We start from the raw sequence: 25,440 nt of genomic DNA, 5'->3' as shown, positions 1-25,440 counted from the left end.
AAAAAAGTGTATCCCCAAATGTCCATCATAAATATAAACATATAATTTCAGATACATCACTTTTATTTTTTTATGTAAAGTTAAATAACTTTTTTAAATTAAAAAAAAAATTTTGGGAGAGAGAGAGACAGAGAGTGGGGGAAGGACAGAGGAAGAGGGAGACACAGAATCTGAAGCAGGCTCCAGGCTCTGAGCTGTCAGCACAGAGCCCGATGTGGGGCTCAAACTCACAAACTGTGAGATCATGACCTGAGCTGAAGTTGGAGGCTTAACTGACTGAGCCACCCATGCATCACTAAATATCTTCCTTTTTAAAAACAAGTATAGGGGGCGCCTGGGTGGCTCTGTTAGTTGAGCGTCAGACTTCGGCTCAGGTCATGATCTCGCAGTTTATGAGTTCGAGCCCTGCGTCGGACTCTATGCTGACTGCTCAGAGCCTGGAGCCTGCTTCGGATTCTGTGTCTCCCTCTCTCTCTGCCCCTTCCCTATTCATACTCTGTCTCTCTCTGTCTCTCAAAAATGAATCAATGTTAAAAAAAATTAAAAAAATAAAAACAAGTATAGTTTTTTATACTAAATATTAATGAGTTGAAATATAATCTTACCCTGGTATGGGTACGAATATGCATCTTCAGTCCATCATTTTTACTGAATCCTTTTTCACAGTAAGGGCATTGATAGGGCCGCTCACCTGCAAACAGAGGAAGTCTCCAGGTCAGAAAAAAGTAAGGTAGCAAAGCACTGTGCCATTTGGTAGGCCCTGCACTACCAAAAAAGAGGCTCCACATGCAGCTGAGCCAACACACGGTGGGCAGTTCAGGGCAATGGACTGTGTCTTCCCCTTGTGCACGGAGGGACTGAGCCCAGAGCACTTCAGTATTTAAACATTTGCCAACATCAGGCTTGTGGCATGTTCCTTTTAATACGTGAGTCCAAGTTAAATCTCCTGATTTTATGCTGGGCTCAATCTCATGAACTGTGAGATCATAACTTGAGCCAAAATCCAGAGTCAGACAGTTAACCCACTGAGCCACCCAGGTGCCCTGATTCTTTGTTTAAAAAAATTTTTTTTAATGTTTATTTATTTTTGAGAGAGACAGAGCACGAGCAGGGGGAGGAGAGGGAGAGGAGGACACAGAATCTGAATCTGAGCTGTCAGCACAGAGTCCGACGTGGGGCTCAAACCCACAAACCACAAGATCATGACCTGAACCGAAGTCGGAGCTTAACCAACTGAGCCACCCAGGCGCCCCCTTGATTCTTTGGTTTTAAAAAGAGATTTCATATTCTATATCAGTTGGGGGTGATGAGTTTCAAAAGAATTTCACAAATTGGTAATATGTTAAGTAGAACCACTGGTAGTTCAATAACTGATCCATACTCGCTGAGATTACTGAGTACCTTCCATCTAGAGGTTATTATTTAGAAAACAGGCAAACCATTTTTAAAAAAACAAGTGAACATACACAACACATTAAAAGAAATTTTACTGTGAGATGACAAAATGTGACAAAATTTAGTCTCCAGGACAAATCTGAAGCTACCCTCTAGTCAAAGCCTAATTATTTAGAAAGAACAGTAACTCAGAATCACTATTTATTCTTTATTCTCTCATTTAACAATGCACTTACATGGCAGGATGCCAGACCCTGCAATCAAAGAAGGACACACTAAAATGTTTGCCTTCAGCATATGTAAAACTTCCATGTCTTCCCTTTCCCTCAGAGACAGGTCTTTCCTTTCATAAGCAGCATATGTTAGTCCTTTACTTGCTCATGTCCCATTTGAGTCTCACTCTTGTTCAATCTGGGTATCACTCACATTATTCCAGCAAACTCCCCTGTGAGGTCAACAATGAACTCCCTGTTGCTCCAATGGTCACTTTTCATCACAGTCTTTCTGACCTTCCCATTGTGTCTGACACTGCTTCATGAGATGGCAGCGACAACGTTGAGTTGCAAGGCCCCTGTGACACATGGGGCCTTGCTCCGCCTAAGTACTGTGTGTTTTCAGCAGTAACATCACGTAGACGTGAATGTAGCAGAGCCCCCAGTGAAGCCTCGTTTTCCCAGCCTCCCACCGGGAAGGAGCACCCAGGACTCTCCCTTTGAATTGGGCACTCTAACATGATGGCAACCTCCCAAAATGGAAAAAAAAAAAGGTAAATAAAAGTAACAATGGCCGTACAAACAGAAACAGTACTCTTTAAAGAACTATCCAGACTTTTCAACTTCTTTTGTGAGACAAAAATCAACCTTTGCACTAAGGAAGCGGACCTGGAATTTTTGACCTTATTATAATCATGACCCCTAGGAAGGTGTGGCTCTTCACTGTCAGAAGAATAAAGGCATAGAGTCCAATTTATTTGAAAAACTATGAAAATAGAATCTTATTTTAACACTGAACTTATAACACGTTTTTATCTTAATTCAGATCTCTCTGTGGAGCCCCAGTCTTGAGAGAGTCATACATCAACCAGGTATCTTTATTTGGATACCCCACAAATAACTCCAATTTGGCATTCTGAATTCATGTCTTCAACTTGTAATCCTATGTGCTCTGCATCTCCTGCCCTGATTAGTGACACCACACTCATCCAGTTACCAAATAGGAAGCTTAGCCCTCCAACGTACTTCCTTTTATTCACTGTCCCCTATATCCAGTACCTAAGTCATACTGATTGTACTTCTCTGATATTTCTGTAATGCTTCTCCTGGATGATGATGAAAAAAATGAAAATGAATTAATAATAGTAGCAGTAGTAACAGCATCAGCAGTAGTGGAAGGAGTAGTAGCTACAACTGCCATTTATTGATTTCTTGACCATTTAACCTTTACCATGCATACCCCTCCCCCCCTTGCAAAAAAAGAACTGAAGAATACAGAATAACACAGAAAAATGCTAATGCTGACAGTGGTAACTCCTGCATCATAGAATTCCAGATAATTTTTTTTATTTCCTTCTTATAAAGTATGAAAAGCAAAGCAGTCTTTTAGATTTTTCAAAGTCTGTTTTACTTTAGTGATAGGTAATGAAGAATGCTAAAATGTTTCTTATTTGTTAACAGATCAACCAACAAATCAAATCTAGATTACAAATAAAGTATGATAAAAACAGTAAGTGGTTTACACTTTCAAAAAGTCATTTCAAAATTCTTCTCACAAGCCTAAGATAATTTAATATTCATGGTATTCTCTTTGTTTAGCTTTAGGTGTCTTCTCACTCTCCAAATACCAACAGAATATCCAGCAAACAAAAATCAAAGACTTGTAGTCATCAGGTAAATTAAATGTTAATTAAGCCTAATGTAACATACCACATTACTATTTTTTTTCTTAATAGCTAAAATTGATTAAGCAAAAAAAGAGATAAAGAAATTCTAGAGAATGGAGCAAAACAAATCCATTCTTTACATTACCTAGAGTCATAATATAGAAATTTCCTCTATAGACATGAAAATGTTAACTTCTGTTAGAAGGATAGATTTTCTCCTTTTTTTAGAATCTGATTGTCCTGAATTTGAATAATACTTGTCCTCTTTCTATATAACTCTGGGGAGGTTATTCAACCTCACTGAACCTCTGAAAAATGGGATAAATTGTATCTATCTCATAGGGACAGTGACCATGTATTCAGGTTTGCCTAAGGCAATTTCAGTCTATGCTGCTTATCCCAGATTAATGATTAACACTACTCCCTTCACTTTCACCAGTGTCCCAATTAGGACAATAAAAATACATGGTTAACTATTACAGATTGAACTGTGCCTCTCCTCCAATTCATATGTTGAAGTTTTAACCCCCATTACCTCAAAATGTGTCCTTGCAAATGTTATTTGAGTAGCGTAGATCCCTAATCTAATATACAAGAAGATGGTCATGCAAAGACACACACAAGGAGTACTCCCTGTGAAGAGTCCAGTGATGTGGCCACAAGACAAAGAACTACCAGAAGCCAAGAGAAAGATCTCAAACAGGTCCTTTCTTAGTGCCAGAGGGAGCTGGCCCTGATGACACCTTGATCTTAGACTTCTAGCCTTCAGAACTGTGCAACAACAAATTGTTTAAACTACTCAGTTTGTGGTACTTTGTTACAACAGTCCTAGCAAACGAATACAGTCACTGGACTCATAAGGTTAGCAAATTTTTATAGTTTTTTAAAAAGTTTATTTATTTTTGAGAGACAGCATGAGCAAGGGAGGGACAGAGACAGAAGGAGAGAGAGAGAATCCCAAACAGGCTCTGAGCTGACAGTACAGAGCCTGATGTGGAGCTCAACTCACAAAACCACAAGGTCATGACCTGAGCTGAAACTGAGACTCTGACACTTAACCAACTGAGCCACTCAGGTGCCCATTAACATTTTTTTTAATGTTTATTTATTTTTTAGAGAGAGAGAAAGCGGGGGAGGGCAGAAAGACAAGGAGACACAAAATTCGAAGCAGGCTCCAGGCTCCGTGCTGTCAGCACAGAGCCCAATATAGGGCTTGAACTCATGAGCCATGAGATCATGACCTGAGCTGAAGTTGGACGCTTAACCAACTGAGCCAACCAGGTGCCTAATTTTGGCAATTACTATCTTTACTGATGTCTCTCTGTGCTGCACATGAGGCATATGTAAACTGCCCAGAAGAAGAGAAACTGGTACCTCCAGAGGACTGAATTTCTGCTCCGTTCCTACTCCAACCCTGAGATCCAGTGATAATGAGCTGATATGTTTGGGAAATTTGGGTAAGTCCAATTCCACTCATTCATTGTAATATCCCAGAACAGAACTCTAATCTTAAAGGATGTCACTGGGTAAATGGCTTTGATGAATAGAATTCATTTGAAATCTAGCCTGCGTGATTTGCAAATCAGCTTACACTCTACATTAAACTGCTACCCTCTCTATGCATTTGTTTGGAGCATCTTTAAGGCAATCAAGCCCTTATGACTCTGAGGACAAAGCCATCTGTGGTCCCGCACAATCTGCAGCTGAAGGTGACCTGTACAAGTGAACATGCTAATAACTATTAAAGTCATTTGCCTAATTTTCATTTTTAAAGGAAGCTGTTATTCTTAGTTGTTTTTTTTTACATTATGCATATGATACTTTCCTTCATTATTTCAAATTATTGTGATGCATATGTCTCTAGGAAATATTTTTATCTACACATTAGATTATTCTGGAGTAAACAGGAACTAATCTTCAATTTGAGTTAACCCTGAGAATATAAATCTTTCTTTTTTATTTGAGAGAGAGAGAGAGAGAGAGAGAGAAAGCCTGTGTACGTGAGCTGGGGAGGAGGGCAGAGGGAAAAAGAGAGAGAGAGAAATTTTTTTAATATTTATTTATTTTTGGGTGAGCTCAAGTGGGGGACAGGGACAGAGAGAAAGCGACAGAGGATCTGAAGTGGGCTCTGCGCTGACAGGCTGACTGCAGTGAGCCTGATGCGGGGCTTGAACTCATGAACTGCAGGATCATGACCTGAGCCAAAGTCGGAGGCTCAACCGACTGAGCCGTTACATATGCCATTACGTATCATAATGTGGCTAGTATTTGTGTTAATTAGGGTTAGAGTTTCTAAAGTTATTGACAAAAACTCTGCTCCTTGCAATAGCAGTTAACATTAACCAGATTTTTCTGGCTGGTAAATTCAAGCATTCTTTTAGTTATCAAAGCTCATCAGGAAAAAGTAGAGGGCAAGTCAGGAATGTGTATTATGTCTCAAAGCAGGTCCCAAGTTAATTCAAATACTAACATAATATTAAGCTGCATACTGAGAACCACCTTCAACATTCAGAAGGGAAATACAATACTGGAAAATATCTATGAGATTTAGCTACCGACAGCCAAATTTAATGACCACAGCAGCACAAATAATATTGACATGTACATAAAGGCAAAATATTTTTCACTTAACTAAGGAAAATAGATAAATTCTTTTAATTTGCTTCTTTCTTAAAATTATATTCTGACACTATAGTCTTAAAATCCACCTGTGTTTTCTTCAAACATATCAAGGAACAAACAGAAGCATGGTGGCAATTGTAAACGGTTGATTTCAAGTTGATTTTCAAAATGCCACAAAGTGGATACTGAATGAAGCTAATTTAGTCATGCATTAAATATTTCTTGAGCACATAACATCTTCTAGTTACTATCCTGGGCTTTGGGAATGCAATTGTAAATAGTCACAAAGTCACTGCCTTTTCAATTTTACTAGTGTACTGAAAAGACAAGAAAAAGTAAAGAAAAAACAAAATGATTTCAGATATTGATAAATTATATGAAGAAAATAGGTTTCAAAAAACAGAGATAGGTTTTAAGAAGACCTCTGTGGGAATGGGGAGAAGGACTGAGCCAACTTTGTTACAAAAGGCAAAAGAAGTGAATGAATGCCAATGCCAATCCTTGATGCCAATTTCACATGATTGAAGCACACTATTTTTTTAACTCTTCATATTTGAATTAGAACTATTTAAGGGGGGCCTGGGTGGCTCAGTTGGTTGGGCACTGGGCTTCAGCTCAGGTCATGATTTTGCAAGTTCGAGCCCCATGTCGGGCTCTGTGCTGGCAGCTCAGAGCCTGGAGCTGCTTGGGATTCTGTGTCTGCCTCTCTCTCTGCCCCTCCCCCACTCATGCTCTGTCTGTCTGTCTGTCTCTCTCTCTCTCCAAAGTAAATAAACATTAAAAAAAAGAAGTATTTAAGCTTACTGAACTTGAAGTAAGTGCCTCCAAATTCTCATAGCTGGCCCACCTAAGATTGAAATAGCTTAAGTATTTGAAATGTGCAGGGAGGAGGGTAGAGAATGTTCAGAAAAGAGCTGCAGAAAATTGGAGAGGGCCTTCTTTTTTTTTTTTTAATGTTTTATTTATTTTTGAGGTAGAGAGAGGCAGAGCATGAGCAGGGGAGGGGCAGAGAGAGAGGGAGACACAGAATCTGAAGCAGGCTCCAGGCTCTGAGCTGTCAGCACAGAGCCTGACGCGGGGCTCAAACTTACAGACCACAAGATCATGACCTGAGCCGAAGTCAGACGCTCAACTGACTGAGCCACCCAGGCACCCCGGAGAGGGCCTTCTTGATGCAGCTAGTGGTAACAAGAGGGGACAGGTGGATGCCACATGGAGCACCTTATCAGAGTCTAGCCTAGTCCTCAAACAAGTTACCTTGAGTCTTTGAAGAAGAAAATGCACAATGACCACAACCATCCTCTGGTAAAAATAGCTAAAAACAGGAAAAATCAGATTCTGGTTTAATATATGCCATTAGGATTATAATTTATTGACATTACCGTATGGAATGTAATTTTAATTAAAGACATCAGAACTCTAGACCTCACCAAAGGATTAACATATTAATATTAAAACAGAATCCTCAAATGTGTGAAGGTAGTGCAGGTTAGCATGTATCTTCATGACAAAAGGACCCTAAAGCCACAACATCACTGACCATCCATCTATTGTTCCACAACCAGCCTCAAAGTCCAACGTCTTAGAAACCTTGATATTCTCAAATTAGCCCCTGGATTTAAGAAATAAATTTGGCCACTCTATAAAAGGGATCTGCAATCAAATTTTATTTCAGGCTACTAAACACACTGCAACACATTTAGCAATAATGACCATGACCAACCTTGAAGATTAAAAAGTGTTAAAATGATAACTTTCATGTTCTGTATATTTTACCACAATTTAAAAACAGAAATGTAAAGCCAATGAGCCCTATGCTGTGGAAGATTTTAAGCAGCAGAAAAGCTTAATATATAATGCATTCATTTTAAGAGATTTTGATTAAAATACAAGATTATTTTCTGAAAATATTTTAATAATTTTAACTTTTATTTTGTCAATATAATTAAAACCTATGAGACTTCAGAGACCTCTCATAAGTTTCTAAAGAGATGAAAAGATGAATACACACAGATAACATAATTTAAGATAAAATAAAGTTAAACTCCCACTTTCAATGAATTCAAATGAAATAATGTTTAAATAATTGGATTAAATAACACAACGATTTGGAGGCCATAGTTTTACTTTTCACTTTGAGTTTTCCAACAAACAATCAATTTTGGAGAGGGCAAATTTCAACTGAAAAAGCAAAACTTAAAAGTGTATGTTCATGAAAAATACTCTAAGATGATTCCATGTGGTTGAGCTTCAAAATATAAGTTCTATATGGGAATTCTTTAGAGCTTTAAATTTGTTTTCCACAAATATCATGAGACTATCTTGTTTTGCTTTTGTGGACTAAGGGCATTGTTATAAGACATCAAAGTGACTCATTCTAAATAAAAATTAAATAAAAAATGTAATTGCACAAGCACCACCCAATCACTTTTCCAATTCCACCATTCCAAACCCCTCAATTTATGGAGCATCTAATAAACTAAAAGTACACCACAGAGAGAAGTGAAATGTTACCCTGACAGATGGGAGTAACTGAAGTTCATTCTTGGCACTTTTCTATTAATTGAAATACTTCTTTTTTTTTTTCCTGCAGCAGAAAGAGCCATGAAACCCCACTGACCTCACTGAACCCCACGTTGTTATGCTTGGAATGCTCCTATTAATCAGATCCCAAAATCTCACTTGATCTGAAGAAGTTAAGCCCAAGGACACCCTCTCTGAAAGAAAGACATCAAAAATCTGAACTTGACATCTTCTCCTTGAGTAATTCAACTTTTATTTATTTTCTTTTTGGAATATTTATTCCCAACCAGAGAGAGCACTGTGGTTTTTTTTTTTTTTTTTTAATGTTTGTTTATTTTTGAGAAAGAGAGAGAGAGAGAGAGAGCAAGCAGGGGAGGGGCAGAGAGAGAGAGGGAGACACAGAATCTTAAGCAGGCTCCAGGCTCCGAGCTGTCAGCACAGAGCCTGATGTGGGCTCAAACTCACAAACCGCAAGATCATGACCTGAGCCAAAGTCAGAGGCTTAACCAACGGAGCCATCCACGCACCTTGTATTTCAACTTTTAAAAGTTTGAACAGTTTACTATTAGAAGGAAATTTCTTCTAATTTGCTAATTAGAAGAAATTAGTAACTTCTAATAGTTACTATTAGAAGGGCAGTAAAATATAAAAATCAAAATTAATGAATGAGGAAACATTCATTAACTGAATGAATCAAAATTCAAAATTTTTGCCATCTGAATCAAAACAAACCAATTTTTTAATGCAATTTCTATGAATGTAGCTAAGAAAAAGCAAAAGATGCATTCTTTTCCTGAGTATAGTTACAGTGTCCATCCCTCATTTCTAAAGAGATGCCAAATCAAATGAGGTGAGGTTCATAGAGGAACAGAAAAATAGGAGAGCCATGTGCTCACTAATTTTCTAATCTCAAATAAAAAGCCACAACTATTTATGGGTTGAAGGCAATATAAAAACTGCGTTTTACAGATGCAAACAAAATAGAACATGAGAGGCAGAATAAAAAAAAAGACAAGAGTTCATGAAGATGTAGCTAGGAAAAGAAAGTAAAAGACTCCCTAGCGAAGATGCTCTGACTTCAGCCAACCAGGTGTATACATGACATGATCACATGTGATTTGTCTGAAGGGAGCGCGACACCTTCACAAAGTCCTTCACGTGAGCGCCGACAGAAGCAAAGGCAAATGTCACACAAACAGGAGAAACATCTGAACAATCCAGACACGGGCAAAGTTTTAAAAACTCTGACCAAGAAAGAACAATTCCTACACGAGTTCTCCCAACTACTGTATGAAGGGACACTTTAAGGCAGGTAAGTAGACAAAGGGAAGGTAATTACTGATTTGGTTTTGTTCGTAGGGAGTCAGACTTCGTTGGGAAAACTAAGAATTTCACCCAGCAGTTTCCCATATTTAGGAATCTCCACCGGAAACGTTATTTAGCCCAGTATTTATGAGCATAGTTTGTGAACAGAGGTCCTGGAGTGATGAAGTAGTCAAACCTCAGGAGCCTGCACACAGAGGGTCTACCTACTAACAGTGCCAGTGAGCAAGAATCAAGAGTATATAACTCTGAGCAGCAAGAAACTGTGAAAATGATTCTCCTTACCCCCAAACCAGAAAAGGAATAAAACCTTCCCCAGCCCCAAGGCACACTTCGGAGTTGCAGGAAAACAACACACAGAGAAGCTGTTCTCGAGGGAGAAAGTGGTAGCAATGGTAGAAGAAAGTGTATATCAGAGGAAACAAATCTCTTATAGTTTTCCTAAACTAAAGGAAAATGTCGGTGCCCCAAATTGGATACAGGTCGCTATTCATATTATGTAGAAATGTACTAACAGATAAAGCTGTTGAGATACAGTTGATGAAAACTGTTGTCTGGGTCACTTCCATTATATCAAATAATACAATCAAAAGATCCAAGTATACCAAAAAAAATGGAAGAGATGATAAAAAGAGAGGTACCAAACAATGGTACATTTTAAAAAGTTTACTTATTTACGTATTGAGAGAGAAAGAGACAGCATGAGCAGGGGAGGGGCAGAGAGAGAGGGACAGAGGATCCCAAGCAGGCTCTGTGCTAGCACAGAGCCCAACACGGGGCTCGAACATATGAACTGTGAGATCATGACCTGAGCTGAAAGAGTCAGACACTTGGGGCGCCTGGGTGGCTCAGTCGGTTAGACGTCCGACTTTGGCTCAGGTCATGTTCTCGAGGTTTGTGGTTTGAGCCCAGCGTCGGTCTCTGTGCTGACAGCTGGGAGCCTAGAACCTGCTTTAGATTCTGTGTCTCCCTCTCTCGCTGTCTCTCCCCCACTCACACTCTGTCTCTGTGTCTCTCAAAAAAAATTAAAAAAAAAAAAAAAAAGGCAGATGTTTAACTGACTGGGCCACCAAGGTGCCTCAACAGTGGTACATTTCAAATCATCCCTATTTTTGGAGTCATTGTGACTACATTACTAATCCAGTTGATGACTGTTCATGATGCCACATTCCAAGACCAGTGTTACGCCCTCATTCTTCCCTCTGTGCCTCATATCCACCCGATGACAAACCCTGACATAAACACTATAGTTTTTGCATTAGAAACTAGGGCCTTTGAAATGTTTGAAAAAAATTTTAAAAAAGGTTATAATACTACCAATGAAAATGAAAATGAATATTTCTCCCTTTCTTTTAAGCTGTTATATATGCTTATCACTAACTCAAAAATCAAGTGGGAGGAGTGAAGTACAGAAAGAGTAAAAAATAGGGAAAAAATATTAACATTCGACTGATGTGGTCAGTATTCAAAAACGATCTGAAGTGTCAAAATAACGCAGAGAAAACAAAAGTCATGTAGTTTAAGACTTTACCCAGGAATGACTTCTTAAGGAAAATGTAAGGCTCTGGAATTGTGATACTCAGAATATCATTTATTTGTATGCAGATTCCACACTCAGCTGTTCTGTTAACTCTTAGATTATCTGCAGGTAAGAGGACACTCAATTTGGCCTAATATTAGTAATTAACCACCTAGAAAATAAACATAGCAAAATAAGCTTCCTCTCAACATAGAAGGTAATCTAATTCTTGTAAAAATGTAGAAAACATGCCTTTAATGTTCATCTGTGTTTATAATTACTTTGCTAATCACCTATTTTTATTTACTCATAATTATCATATTGTCTTAATACAGTTTATAATCATTTATAGCTACTTTTTTATAACTTTGAATATTCTAAAAAGAATAAATGAATTCCTTTAGAAAAAGAATGAGGGGCGCCTGGGTGGCTCAGTCGGTTAAGCGGCCAACTTGGGCTCAGGTCACGATCTCATGATCCGTGAGTTCGAGCCCCGTGTCGGGCTCTGTGCTGACAGCTCAGAGCCTGGAGCCCGTTTCAGATTCTGTGTCTCCCTGTCTCTCTGCCCCTCCCCTGTTCATGCTCTGTCTCTCTCTGTCTCAAAAATAAATAAACGTTAAAAAAACACTAAAAAAAAAAATAAAAAGGAAATAGATGTGTTTCTGAAAAGTTAAAAAAAAAAAGAAAAGAAAAAGAATGAGAAAACAGCGGCTAAAATCCAAGCATAATCAAATTATGATATACTGATCCTTTATTTCTAAGCTGATCACAGGTATTTACTAAAAAAATTAACTGTTTCCTAAGACAGTGATTTATTACTACATTCAAATGACAATGTGGAAGCAAGCCTAAACAGAAGGGCCAACACAGCCGGTATCTATTAACACAAAAAGTTGGTTGGAACTGTAGGCAAGTAATTAACCTTCTGGCCCAGAGCTTTAAAACCCCAAAAGCAGTTCCTAGAATTTCTTTCATAATTTATGAACAACTGATGGAATTCATGTCACAGTCCATGGATTCCCTTGCAGAATTGACCCCAGCTCTCACTGACCCTAAGAAGCTATAAACCAACAGGAGAATGTGCTCCACTATTTCGGCTGACCCGCAGAGTGCCATCCCTGTCTCTGTAGCTTAGGAAACGGGATGATAAATTACAGAGCTGCCTGCCAGGCACAGACCTAAACATTCACCTTCACTGATGGTGACGGCGACACACAGTACATGCACCCTCATTCACCCCAAGGCATCCCTGTTTGACAGCAAACCCTCCTCTATGTTGCACAGATGATCTATATTCTGCTGCTAAAGGTTATAAAAAGATGATGATGATGACACTGGGAACAGAGGGGCGGGCCGTATATCAAGGGAGGTGGCGTAACTGGTTAAATTCAGGCAGGAATACCCAAGACAAAGCACACAGCAACCGTGGCGGCGGCAGCTCACACTACTGCCTGCGCGCACTGGGCTAGGCGCGGTGCAAGGATCCTGACGTAGACCTTCACTTGTTCCTCAAAGCAATGCTATGAAGTGAGCACTATGCTTATCCTTGTTCTTTAGATGAGGAAACTAAGCTTTGAAGAGGTTAAGCAACTTACTGTAAAGCTCACACTGGGAGGAAATAAATAAAATGGAGTGCCTGTCATCTGACTCCAGGATCCAGATTTAGGATATGATCGAGGTATTAAATAACAAGGAAGTAGAGACAGCTGACTTTATGGTGAGAAAGTTTCTCCATAACTGGAATTAAGTAACAAACGACAGACCCTCAAGCTTCTAAATTGAGACTATCATCCTCAACTGGTTGATATATCAACGATCACCAAACATTATGGAAGGAATGTATGTAATTCTATAGTTAGTTCAAGAGTAACAGTAAAAATTAGAATAAGAACTAAAAATACCAGCAATGTGTACACTGAAAAAAGTTTAAGCCTTTAGCTCCAGAGGAACAACAGTAGCATAACCTTAGCAAATCACTGAATTTTGCAGGGCATGGGTTCAATTAAGAGGCTTAAACTAGAAAATTTATGAAATTCACTTCTATTCTAAAAGTGAAGACTATTATACTTTATGTTTTTATTATTTTTAAAATTTTTAAATTTTATTGAAATCCAAGTTAGTTAACATATAGTGTAATGATTTCAGGAATAGAATGTGGTGATTCATCACTTACATATAACACCCAATGTTCATCCCAACAAGTGCCCTCCTTAATGCCCATCACCCATTTAGTCCATCCCCCCACTCAATACCTCCTTCAGCAACCCTCTTCTCTCTATTTAAGAGTCTCTTATGGTTTGCCTCCCTCTCTCTTTTCATCTTATTTTTCCTTCCTTCCTCTATGTTCATTTGTTTTGTTTCTTACATTCCACATATGAATGAAATCATATATTTATCTTTCTCTGACTGATTTATTTCACTTAGCCTAATACACCCTAGTTCCATCCACGTTGCAAATGACAAGATTTCATTCATTCTTTTTGATGGCTGAGTAATATTCCATTGTGTGTGTGTACATGTGTGTATGTGTATGTGTGTATACCACATCTTCTTTATCCATTCATCAGTCAATGGACATTTGGGCTCTTTCCATAATTTGGCTATTGTTGATAATGTTACTATAAATATTGGGGTGCATGTGTCCCTTCGAATCTGTATAAAAGCAACTGCCTTGTACACACCTGCCATGTATGATCCTTTTCTAATCACCTAATTATGAAGGATGAATGGACTTTACAAGGTGGATACAAGGTTTGTAAAAATAACATTTTCAAAGTTAATGGGAAAAAAAAAACACGAAGTTTTGTCAGACTTCATCCATGCAATACAGAATGGTGGTAATGGGTAGAGGAGAAGAGAGGGGAGGGAAAACAAAGTGAAGCAAGGACACGACTGGTTGGCTATTTAAGATAGTAAAGGAGAATATCAATCAAAATGTGAATAAGGGGAGTTTTTAAATGTTTTTTTAAGCACTGTTGACTAAAATTAAAACAGTGACATAAACACTAAGACTCCTCCTGGAACTAAAAGGTAGTAATCTAATAGCTAAGTTATCATTGTCTTACGGAATGACCCCATTAATCATGGACAAATAAAATAAGACCTGTTCTAAGAAAATTAATATGAAGGAAACTGCCTTTAATATTACACAAAGCAACACTGTCACTATACTGATAGGAAATGATGAAAGATACCAATTGGGAAACTGGAAGGAAGAAACACAAACAGAGGAGTCCTGTTTTCCTTCATAAAACTTAATGTTATTTGATGTTATAAAAAAAGAGATTTGGTTTCCCCAAATATTGGTGGACAGTTTCAATATTACAAAAAAAATGAAATTGACTCCTTCAACATAATGGGGAAAAAATAAAGACTATTAGCTCTATAAAAATCTTACTGTACATCCATTTCACTAAAAGGCCCAACTATCAATTAATAATCATTTCCTAGAGATAAAAAAGTAATCTGTTCAACTACATGGCATTCTGAAAAATGTCAAACTATGTATATGTCAAGTATTTTTCCAGAAAACAAAACTATGGAGACAGGAAAAAAGATCAGTGGTTGCCAGTCATCAAGGGTTGGGGGATAAAGAGGTAAAGCACAGAGGATTTTAAGGTAGTGCAAGTGCCTTAAAATAGGATATTTTATGCAATATGCTGTTGGACAGCATACTGATGAACTCATATCATTATACATGTGTCCAAACCCAAAGAATGCACAACACCAAGAGTGAATCCTAATGTGAGCTACAGACTTTGGGTGATTATGATGTGTCAATGTAGGTTCATCAGTTGTTACACACATACCACTCTGGTTGTGGATGTTGATAACAGGAGAAGGTATATATGTGGGGGGTGGGGGGAGGGAACAGATGGGGAAATCTCTATACCTTCCCTTCATTTCATTGTGAACCTAAAACTGCTCTAAAATAATAAAGGCAAAAAAAAAAAAATCTGGGAAAATAAATTTAATCATCATTTTCTATGTTATTGCCTGTCATAAAGGTGACTCAGGAGAAAATGAACAGATGCATATGAATGCTAAATGCCCGTGCGCACGCGCACACGCGCACGCACACACACACACACACACACACACACACACACACACACCTTCCATTTGACTCTAAAAGATAAAACTCTCAGGTGAGCCTGGGTGGTTCAGTCAGTTAGGCATCTGACTCTTAATTTTGGCTCAGGTCATGATCTCACAGTTGGTGAGCTGGAGCCCAGGGCAGGTCTCTGCACTGACAGTGCGGATGCAGAGTCTAGCCTATATGATATTCTCTCTCCTTCTCTCTCTGCCCCTCCCCCTGCAAGTGTGTGCTCTCTCAAAAATAAACATTTAAAAAATTATTATAAAGGATAAAACTTTCATACTATTAAAATAATATGTGACTTGTAGAATTTCATTCCATCTTTTTTACTGGAGAACTTAATGAATTTGTGTAATTCTTGTGTAATTATAATAACTGGGTAGCAGCCATGTAGCTTTTGTAGTAAAAAAGAAGAGATAACACCAAAATAAAATAGAACTTAAAGTCATAAGATTTGGATCGTACTACCTTGACTGGATAGGTCATTTGCTTCTCTGAATCTTTGCCTCATCTAGAAAGTAAGAATGGTCTTAGAAACCCAGGACACTAGCCATGGAAGGATTAACTCAGAAAATATTTGAAAGAGCTTCTCTCCTTCAATAAACTTGATTAAAAACCTGAGCCTGATCTGGCCCTAACCTTTAGTTCAGAATCTAGTCATGGAACAAATATGCAAGGTAAGGATAATATCATAATTGAAAAAAGACATTTATATATAGTAAATAATGGGGGTGCCAGGGTGGCTCAGTCAGTGAGCATCCGACTTCGCCTCAGGTCATGATCTCACAGTCTGTGGGTTCAAGTCCTGTGTCAGGCTTTGGGCTGACAGCTCAGAACCCACTTGGGATTCTCTCTCTCCCTCTCTCTTTGCCTTTCCTCCACTTGCACTCTGGTCTCTCTCTTTCAAAAATAAATAAACATTTAAAAATGCACATAGTAAACAACGAGAACCCCAAATCTCCACTAGATGAGAGGCTACAAAGAGCAACAGACTATAATATACTACACAATTGTTTGTCATGATTCCAGTTCCTGTAGAGTGAACCTTGTCAAACAAAATGATAGGGCATTTGTCAGGACCAATTTCCTTTACCTTTTCTAACAAGAATTTTTAAAACTAGGCAATTCCAAGTTAAAAGGAGTCATAGTAAGTTTTTAGTGTTGGTTGGCCAAATATGGTTCTTTATTTCTTCATTTAAGCACTGTAATTTTTTATATATTGGTGAGCTAAATCTTAAACTATGTTGTTAACTATTATTTGTTGTACAATTGTTTCCAACCAATTACATGATGAAGCCATGAGGTAAAGAATGGAAAGGAGAGCAAAGGGCCCAACTTTATATTGAGGTGGGACTGGCTAATAGATTAGGGAATTTAGCGATTAATTCTTTGATTCTAGCATTTCCTGAGGTGACTGCCACAATTTTTATGTTATTTTATGAAAAAGTGATTTTATAGTCAGTTAAATTTAGATTCAAATCCAGGATTTTTCAACATGAAGCCAACATGCTTTCCACTATCCCACAGGAACTGCAATCTATTTGTAGATTCCTTTATTCAAGAGGCATTCACTAAGTTCTTTCTCTATGCCAGGCAGTTCTTTGAATAGTAAACAAATAAGTTATCAGATATGAGCACAGCTCTAAGGGAACAGAGAATCTACAGATGGCTGAAGAAGTAGGAGTATTTGGAAGCACGCAGTGTTGAGAGCAGTATAAGATAGAGCATGCCAACCTATCTTGAAGGGTAGGGGATGGTCAGGTAATATATCACAGAGAAAGTTACATTTCATTGGAAAGCAAACGAAGCCCAATTAAGGGAGCCCAGGATGTCAAATGGGAAAAGAACAGGTAGTTGATGAGTTCCATGAAATAAGGGGCAGTCACTTTGCACAAAGCAAGGGGAAACCACTACAATAACTGGGTAAGCCTCACCATCTCTTTAAGCCTTCTTTGGGAAAGAATACATATATTTTCCACTGTATTGTTTTTTAAAACTTCTAAAAGCCCTGTATGCCAATAGCAAATTTCATGGAATTCCTTTTTCAAGATAATTAGGCCTGAAGTGATAAAACTCTTCTTTTTCAGAAGAATCTGAGTTTTCTCTGAGCAGCACTACTATAAGCAACAAAACAAAACAACAGAAAGTCTGTTTATATTTAAAGACTAGAAGTCTTCCTGTTGAAGGAACTAGGCTCTGAGGGAGATGTGAACAAGATGTAATCTATGAAGCTGGATGTTCTGAGCCGCCATCTGTATCCACTCAGTTGTTCTCATTGGAATAAGACACTCCCACGTTTAACTATGAACATTTTGAAACATGAGGAAAATGGAAAAATCGTATAGTAGGCACTATAGCCCTCACTTAGGTTTTCATGTCACCATATTTGCTTTCTCATTTTTTCCTTTTAAAACATACAGTTTTTACACTTTTTGCTGGCCCTTTTGAGAATAAGATGCAGAAACCTGTCACACCTTAATAATTTAGCATAAATCTAATAATAGTTGTTACCTGCATAATCACAATGTTAATATACTTTAAATATTTTATTATATAAGAAGCTTAGTATATAAAAATTAGAAAACACAGAAAATCATGAAAAAATTCAAACTGCCCATGTGTGCAACACAAAGAAATAACCACAGCTAATAATTTAGTATTTAACTCTAGTACCTTTATATAGAAATGTTTCATCCTTACAAAAATACATCATTTTGGTTTTGTAACTTATATTGCTTATTTTGTTCATGTTAACAAATAATATAATATGTAATATTTTTTTATTCCTTACAGAATATTCCAATTTATAGATGTATCATAATTTATTTAACCAATCTCTTCAATGTTGGATATGAAGGCTCTATTTCCATTTATTTTGCTACTATCAACAGCTCTTTAAGGAACGGGACAATATTCTTTTTTTTTAACAAAATTTACTGCCTATAATCTCTTTTTTAGACTTAGAAATCAAGCATACTTTGGGTGTATGCCCAACAAGGAAGATGATAATAATTTAAAAAGCCAAGGACAAGTTTTGATAAAGGTATATTAAATTTTGAAAGGTTATCTTGGAGCCCATTATGGTTTAATTTCAAGAAAGAAATTAATGAAACACTAATAGTTCAGAATTCAAAACACCGCCAAAAATAATTTTTCCAACCAAGTTCTCCATTAAACATTTATTAAAAAGAAAGGCCAGGTTAATCAGAAACAGAGGGACCTAAACACGTTTTTTCCCATTGAAAATGCATTTTTCCAAAGGTAATACATTAAGAAAATCCCATGATTATTTATGCCAGACAACATGACAGTAAATTAGCTCCTTATCAATAGTCAATCAAGATTATGTTTATAAATTATTAAAGCTTCAGCATATTCAATGATTTAGGATCTTGAAAAACTTGACAGGAAAGGAAAAGCTACTGAACATAAAATTCTCATGATATCCTATAAGAAGGAAACCTAAGAAAAGGAGAAAATTATACGAAATTATATCCATCACTTGCTTTTTCTGTACAATCAGGACATGGTGATAAGCCTCTGGCATAATTTTAAGTCCAGCTGCCTTCAGTGTGATTCTCTGCTCCTGTCTTTTGCTTCTCTCTTCTTTTCTTTTTGTTGTTCTCTGCTTCTGGTTTGTCCCCAAAACTTCACTTTCCCTAGATTCTTCTAAGCAAGAAGACCTCCTTTCTTTAGGGCACCCATTATTCATAGCCATTATGTATACTGTTTGATATGTTCCTGGTTATGGTTTCATTTAATAGTATTTAAGAGGGTACTCTAGGGGCACCTGGGTGGCTCAGTCAGTTGAGCGTCCAACTTTGGCTCAGGTCATGATCTCACAGCTCGTGAGTTCGAGCCCCGCGTCGGGCTCTGTGCTGACAGCTCAGAGTCTGGAGCCTGCTTCTGCTTCTGTGTCTCCCTCTCTCTCTGCCCCTAACCCACTCGCATTCTGTCTCTGTCTCTGTCAAAAATAAACAAACATTAAAAAAAAAATTAAAAATAAAAAAAGAGGGTACTCTAAGATAACAAATATTACTTTGGTATTCTGTGTTTTAGCTTTAGCCAAATAATTTCCAGAATAAGAAATTATGTTCCACTGCTATTCTTTCCTCCACCTATGTATAATAATTGTACTATTGATTCTTTAGCCTATGTAAACTAACATTTTCTCATCCACAAGATAGTTACTGTGATAGACACTGCACCAGGTTCTGGGAATACACTGATAAAGTCAAATACTATGGTTCTTGAATAGGAATCTTCAGCAATGTAATTTAGCTAAATAGTTTACCACATATGGTCTAGCTACTGAAAACCATTAAGATTCATGTACAATAGTCTGGCTATCAATATTAAGAGTATTTTTTTCAAGTATTTTCAAGCACTTCTCTACTTGAGAGAGAAAATCCAGACAAGGTTCTTTCAAGAATATTTAATTGTTTAAAGATATTTGCAAATGATATATTCAGTAAGGGACTGATATTCAAAATATAAAGAACTCATACAACTAAGACCCAAAGAATAAATAATCCACTAAAAGAAATGTGCAGAGGATCTGAATAGACACTTTTCCAAAGAAGATATACAGATGGCCAACAGACACATGACTAGATGCTGAACATCATTAAGCATTAGGGAAATGCAAATCAAAAACACAAAGAGATAATATCTCACATCATTAAGAATGGCTAGTAACAAAAAAAACTAGAAATAACAAATAGTGGTGAGAATGTGGGCAAAGGGGGGCCCTGAAACACTGTTGGTGAAAATGTAAATTGAGGAAGCCACTCTGGAAAACCGTATGGAGGTTCCTCAAAAAATTAAAAATACAAGTACCATACAATGCAGTAATTCCACTTCCTGGTATTTACCCAAAGAAAATGAAAACACTAACTCAAAAAGATGTATGCCCCTCTACATTTCTTGCAGCTTTATTTATAGGAGCCAAGACATGAAGGCAATATAAGTATCTATTGGTAGATAAATGGGATAAAGAAAACATAGTATAAATATATTATGGAATATTACTTAGCCATAAAAAAGAATGACATCTTGCCATTCACAACAACATGGATGGATCTAGAGGGTATTATGCTAAGTGAAGTAAATTAGAAAAAGACAAATACCATATTATTTCACTTATTTGTGGGATCTGAAAAACAAGACAAATGAACAAACAAATAAACAAATACTAACAATAGCAACAAAAAGAGAAACAGGCTTACAAATATAGAGAAGAAACTAGTGGTTGCCAGAGGAGAAAGCAGTGGGGGTGGGGGGGTGGGAGGGTGAAATAGGTAAAGAAGATTAAGGGGTACAAACTTTCAGTTATAAAATAAGTCATGGGGATGAAAAGTACAGTATAGGGAATATAGTCAATAATATTGTAATAACTTTGTATGGTGACAGATGGTAACTAGACTTATCCTATACTTATGGTGAGCTTTTTGTGATGTATATAATTATCAAATCACTATGTTATATACATGAAACTAATCTTATATGTCAACTATACTTCATTTAAAAATATAAAAAAGAATATTTAGTTGTTTATACAGCCTTCACTAGGGCATAAGCCTCCTCCATGGGAGAAATTGCACAAAAAGTCATAAGAAATGAAGACAACTCTTTAGGAAGCAATCCATGACATAATGGATATTATGGTTGCCTCACTTTTTTCAATAAAATCCTACAGCATTCAAACAATATTCCAAGGATCTTTTAAATTTAAAAAGGCCACATCTGAAGTCAGTTATAGGAAGGAATTTTAAGAGGAGGCCCTGAGCCTTCTATAAAATGTAAAACTGCTATTCCCTATCCCATCCATTAGAATAGAATATAAAGTAAATCACAATTACATCACAACCAAACATTAGCTAAAGTATTTCTATTTCAGATATTTAACTTAGTTTGGGAAAGTAAACTTATTAAAAAAATTTTTTTTAATGTTTATTTATTTTTGACAGAGAGAGAGACAGAGCATGAGCAGGGGAGGGGCAGAGAGAGAGGGAGACACAGAATCCGAAGCAGGCTCCAGGCTCTAAGCTGTCAGCACAGAGCCCAACGCAGGGCTCGAACTCACAGGCTGCAAGATCATGACCTGAGCCGGAGTCGGATGCTCAACCAACTGAGCCACCCAGGTGCCCCGGGAAAGTAAACTTATTTAAAATTTTCTGAGAGTAAGGAACTGGATTCTATAAAATTTTAAAGCAGAGAAAACAGCTAAGATTAGTTATTAATCGGGGATATAATATTACAATATTCCTTGTCTTAAAAGAATTGTATTTCTTTAAGTTGTTTTTATTACCAATTATAATCTACATACCTGTGTGGCTACGGATATGAACTCTCAGTGTACCACTGCTGGCAAATTTCTGGCCACAATATGGGCAGATTTTCTCCTTTTCTCCAGTATGGGTCTAAAGTGAAAGGAATAAAAAGAGTCAAGGATAAATATAAAGAATTAGGTAAAAATGATGAAATGCCTCTGACAATGGTAAATCCTTTTTTTCCAGGATTATGTTTCATTAAAATGATTTAATATCACAATGAGATTTTAAACAATTTATCACGGGTGTTCCCACTGCTTCAAAAAAAAAAAAAAAAAAAACCCACCAAACTTTAGAATCATGCATTAGTGCTAATTTGAAAATAATTCTACAGTTTACTTTTTAAGCCTTCATGGAGCCCCCAAGTAAAAATGATTAAGTTATACAAAACCAGTATATGCTGGTAAAGCCACATAATCAAAATGGGGTTACGGCTGCCCTTGACTGCTGCCAAGAAATACTTCCTTAGACGCATTTTTCACATTCTTTGTGTGTATTTAGCTCTTGAGGACAAAATTAATCTCAATAAAGTAATCTGTTACTTGCATTATGCTTGTCTGACTGGATTCATTTTACTGCAAAGCAAAAAGAAATATAAATCTGGTTTGATCTTTAAATCAGCAGGTGTTAATTGAGCAGTTTGAAAGAACATCCTTGCTCTCAACATACCTTTAATCTTGGCATAAAAACAATCATACAAAGAAAGATGAATATGTATCATCAAAAGTGAATTTTGACAGAATGTTAGAGAGTTCAAAGAAAAGAGTGACCTCTCCAAAAAGAGGAGGCAGATGGAGCTTTTACAACTTGTCTCACAATCTCATCAGGATACCAGCTATTCTACCAACATCAAAAAGATTGTTCCAATAATTGAGGGGTCAGAGCTATTTTCAAGTCCCATTATTTTTTAAACTTAGGAGAAGGGACAAAGAAGGGAGAAGGAGGAAATTACTTCGGATATCTGCACATTCTCAATGAAACTATTTTTTTTTAATTTCAATGATGACCTACAAATCAATAAAAGCAGACAGTGGATCACCTGGGTTACCACCATAAAACAGAGTTTCCAGGACTTGTGTTTGTATTAGTTTTTGTGCAAATTACTGGCACGTATTATTATTATTTGAATTGCCATGGGCTAATATAAAAAGAATAGGAAAGGTTTTTGAAAAATGGGGGCATCTTTGGGGTTCCTGAGTAGCTCAGTTGGTTAAATGTCCAACTTAGGCTCAGGTCATGATCTCACAGCTCATGAATTCAAGCCCCATATCGGGCTCTGTGCTGACAGCTCAGAGCCTAGAGCCTGCTTCGGATTCTGTGTTTCTGTCTCTCTCTGTCCCTCCCCTGCTCACACTCTTTTTCTCTTTCAAAAATAAACAAACATTAAAATTTTTTTAAAAAAAATGGGGGTGTCTGAGTGGCTCAGTCGGTTAAGGTGTCTGACGTCGGCTCAGGTCATGATCTCCCAGTTCATGGGTTCAAGCCCCACAGCAGGCTCTGTGCTGATACCTCAGAGCCTGGAGCCTGCTTCAGATTCTGTGCTTCTCTCTCTCTCTCTCTCTCTCTCTCTCTCTCTCTGTTCCTTCCCCAGTTGTGCTCTATCCCTCTGACAAAAATAAATAAACATTAAAAATATATTTTTTAATGATGTGTTACCAGAAGGGACACACTGCCTGGGATAGAAAAAGGGGTAGGGCAGTTACCTCATCACCTGATAATCTCAAAAGAGCACCAATGTAGCAAAACATTCTCATCTTCCATATTAAATTAATTGCTCACTTTAATATAATTAGTTTCATAGCCTTATTGATATGTAATTTGAAATTTTTCATATTTGAATTATAATCTATATTTGTATATCAACTATTGTATATGTAATTTTTTAAAGAGCTATAAACTAAATACCTTAGTCAACATCAGTGTCTTTTTAAATATTTTTCCACCGAAAATTATTTATATTATAATCAAGATTGAGAAATACAGTCTAACCAACTGCCATACTAGCCAATGACACCAGCTACCACAGACATCTCCTTGATTCTGCACTTGGCAGGCACTTAACTTTCCATTTTCACTACAACTTCTTACACAAAACAGTTATACATTCTTCGGAGTAAGAGCTGTTACTCCCATGGTTCACATTATGGCTCATTTTAAAGGAAATGGTATAACATTTTAACATATAGCAGACCTATATTCTTCTCGTTCCCTGACAGAGGAGCAAAATACAACAATTTTTTCTTGATTAGTGTAAGGTTGTTTAGATATTGTATACATCTATTATTACAACATTGGATTATTCCAAGCAGGCAACTACCAATTTATGTATAGTATCTTATAAAATCCACAGAACTTCTCTTGCTGCTACATAAATATTTCATTGTTCATTTATATAACCTAAGTTACTTGTCAGTGGTATAAGTTTCAAACTAACCAACATTAAGTCAATATTAACGAAAATAATTAAAATGTTCCTTTGGTTTAATTCAAAAATATATTTTATTAGGAACAGAATTTTGTTAAATCGTTTAATTTTTTTAAATTTTTTTAAACATTTATTTATTATTGAGAAACAGAGAGAGACAGAGCATGAGCATGGGAGGGGAAGAAAGAGGGGGAGACACAGAATCCAAAGCAGGCTCCAGGCTCTGAGCTGTCAGCACAGAGCCTGATGCGGGGCTCGAACTCATGAACTGTGAGATCATGACCTGAGCCGAAGTTGGACGCTTAACTGACTGAGCCACTCAGGTGCCCCTAATTTTTTTTTAATATTTATTTTTGAGACAGCGAGAGACAGAGCATGAGTGGGGGAAGGGCAAAGAGTGAGGGAGACACAATATCCAAAGCAGGCTCCAGGCTCTGAGCACAGACACTGATGTGGGGCTCAAACTCTCAGACCACGAGATCATGACCTGAGTCGAAGTAAGATGCTTAATCGACTGAGCCACCCACGTGCCAGTGGTTAGCTGGTTTTAAAAGACATTTAAGGTACAATACTAAAATATGTTAAATACAGATAAAAAGGCATGGAAACAGGTCACTATGTGAACAATACTGGATGAATGTACGAGACAAAAATGAACAATGCTCTGCAAAATGTACTGTATGACAATCTGTGATCACAAACTAGATCTCTCTTGAAAACTATTTTTTCCCACATTTATTAAAACACAATACAAATTTATTAAATTTATGCACAAAAGTAATTCAAGCAAAGATAGTTAAAAGATTATCTTATTCAGAAATTCAAAAAAGAGGACAATATCATTATTACTGAATATTAAAGAAACAGGAAAAGAAAGTTCCTCAAGTAAGTCCTTTTGAAACAGCTATATTGAGGATAGGTACCAAAATAAAAGTCACACTGAAGCATGAGTCACTTCCTCACATTCACTCAGAGTACACGCTAAATAGCAGAACCTATTACACTTCAGACTCACTTCTAATGTCAACATTAAAAACTGTAACTGTGTTTGGTACACTATGAATATTGCTATTTTTGAAAATATACTTAAAGTATACTTATAAAACAAATAAAAGTAACCTTGTGATTTGCTTAAGGTAATAAGCATCATATAAAAAAGATAACCTCCAAATCACCATAAGAACATCATTTTATTTGAGTTAAATAAATTCTTATCAAGTCCCTCTTCTGTACCAGGAACTTCCCTAGATCCCAGAGATGCAAGAAGAAAAAGAACCATTCCAGTCCTGGAAGAGCTCAGTCTAATAACTTGTAAATAAATAT

At 37.0% G+C, this 25,440-nt stretch overlaps 1 protein-coding gene across 5 annotated transcripts in view; it reads right to left on the bottom strand.

Annotated features, from left to right (window-relative positions):
* The window catches only part of PRDM5 (PR/SET domain 5), a 206,874-nt gene that overhangs the window by 49,903 nt on the left and 131,531 nt on the right, over nt 1-25,440 (bottom strand). For 4 of the 5 annotated variants that reach the window (XR_002072245.2, XM_019418733.2, XM_019418742.2 and 1 more), the window contains 2 exons: nt 21,689-21,782; nt 606-691 (listed from right to left, as the gene is read on the bottom strand). Coding sequence is in view for 4 of the 5 variants with exons in the window: in XM_019418733.2 (XP_019274278.2) it covers nt 606-691; nt 21,689-21,782 (180 nt within the window). In the remaining variant the exon portion in view is untranslated. The remainder of the gene's footprint in view (nt 1-605; nt 692-21,688; nt 21,783-25,440) is intronic. The other variant, XM_053901284.1, reaches the window with a different exon arrangement.

The sequence above is a fragment of the Panthera pardus genome, unplaced genomic scaffold (assembly GCF_024362965.1).
Source record: "Panthera pardus isolate Hobbes unplaced genomic scaffold, ASM2436296v1 HiC_scaffold_13, whole genome shotgun sequence".
Taxonomy (NCBI): domain Eukaryota; kingdom Metazoa; phylum Chordata; class Mammalia; order Carnivora; family Felidae; genus Panthera; species Panthera pardus.
This window is presented reverse-complemented; position numbering and strand designations above follow the sequence as displayed.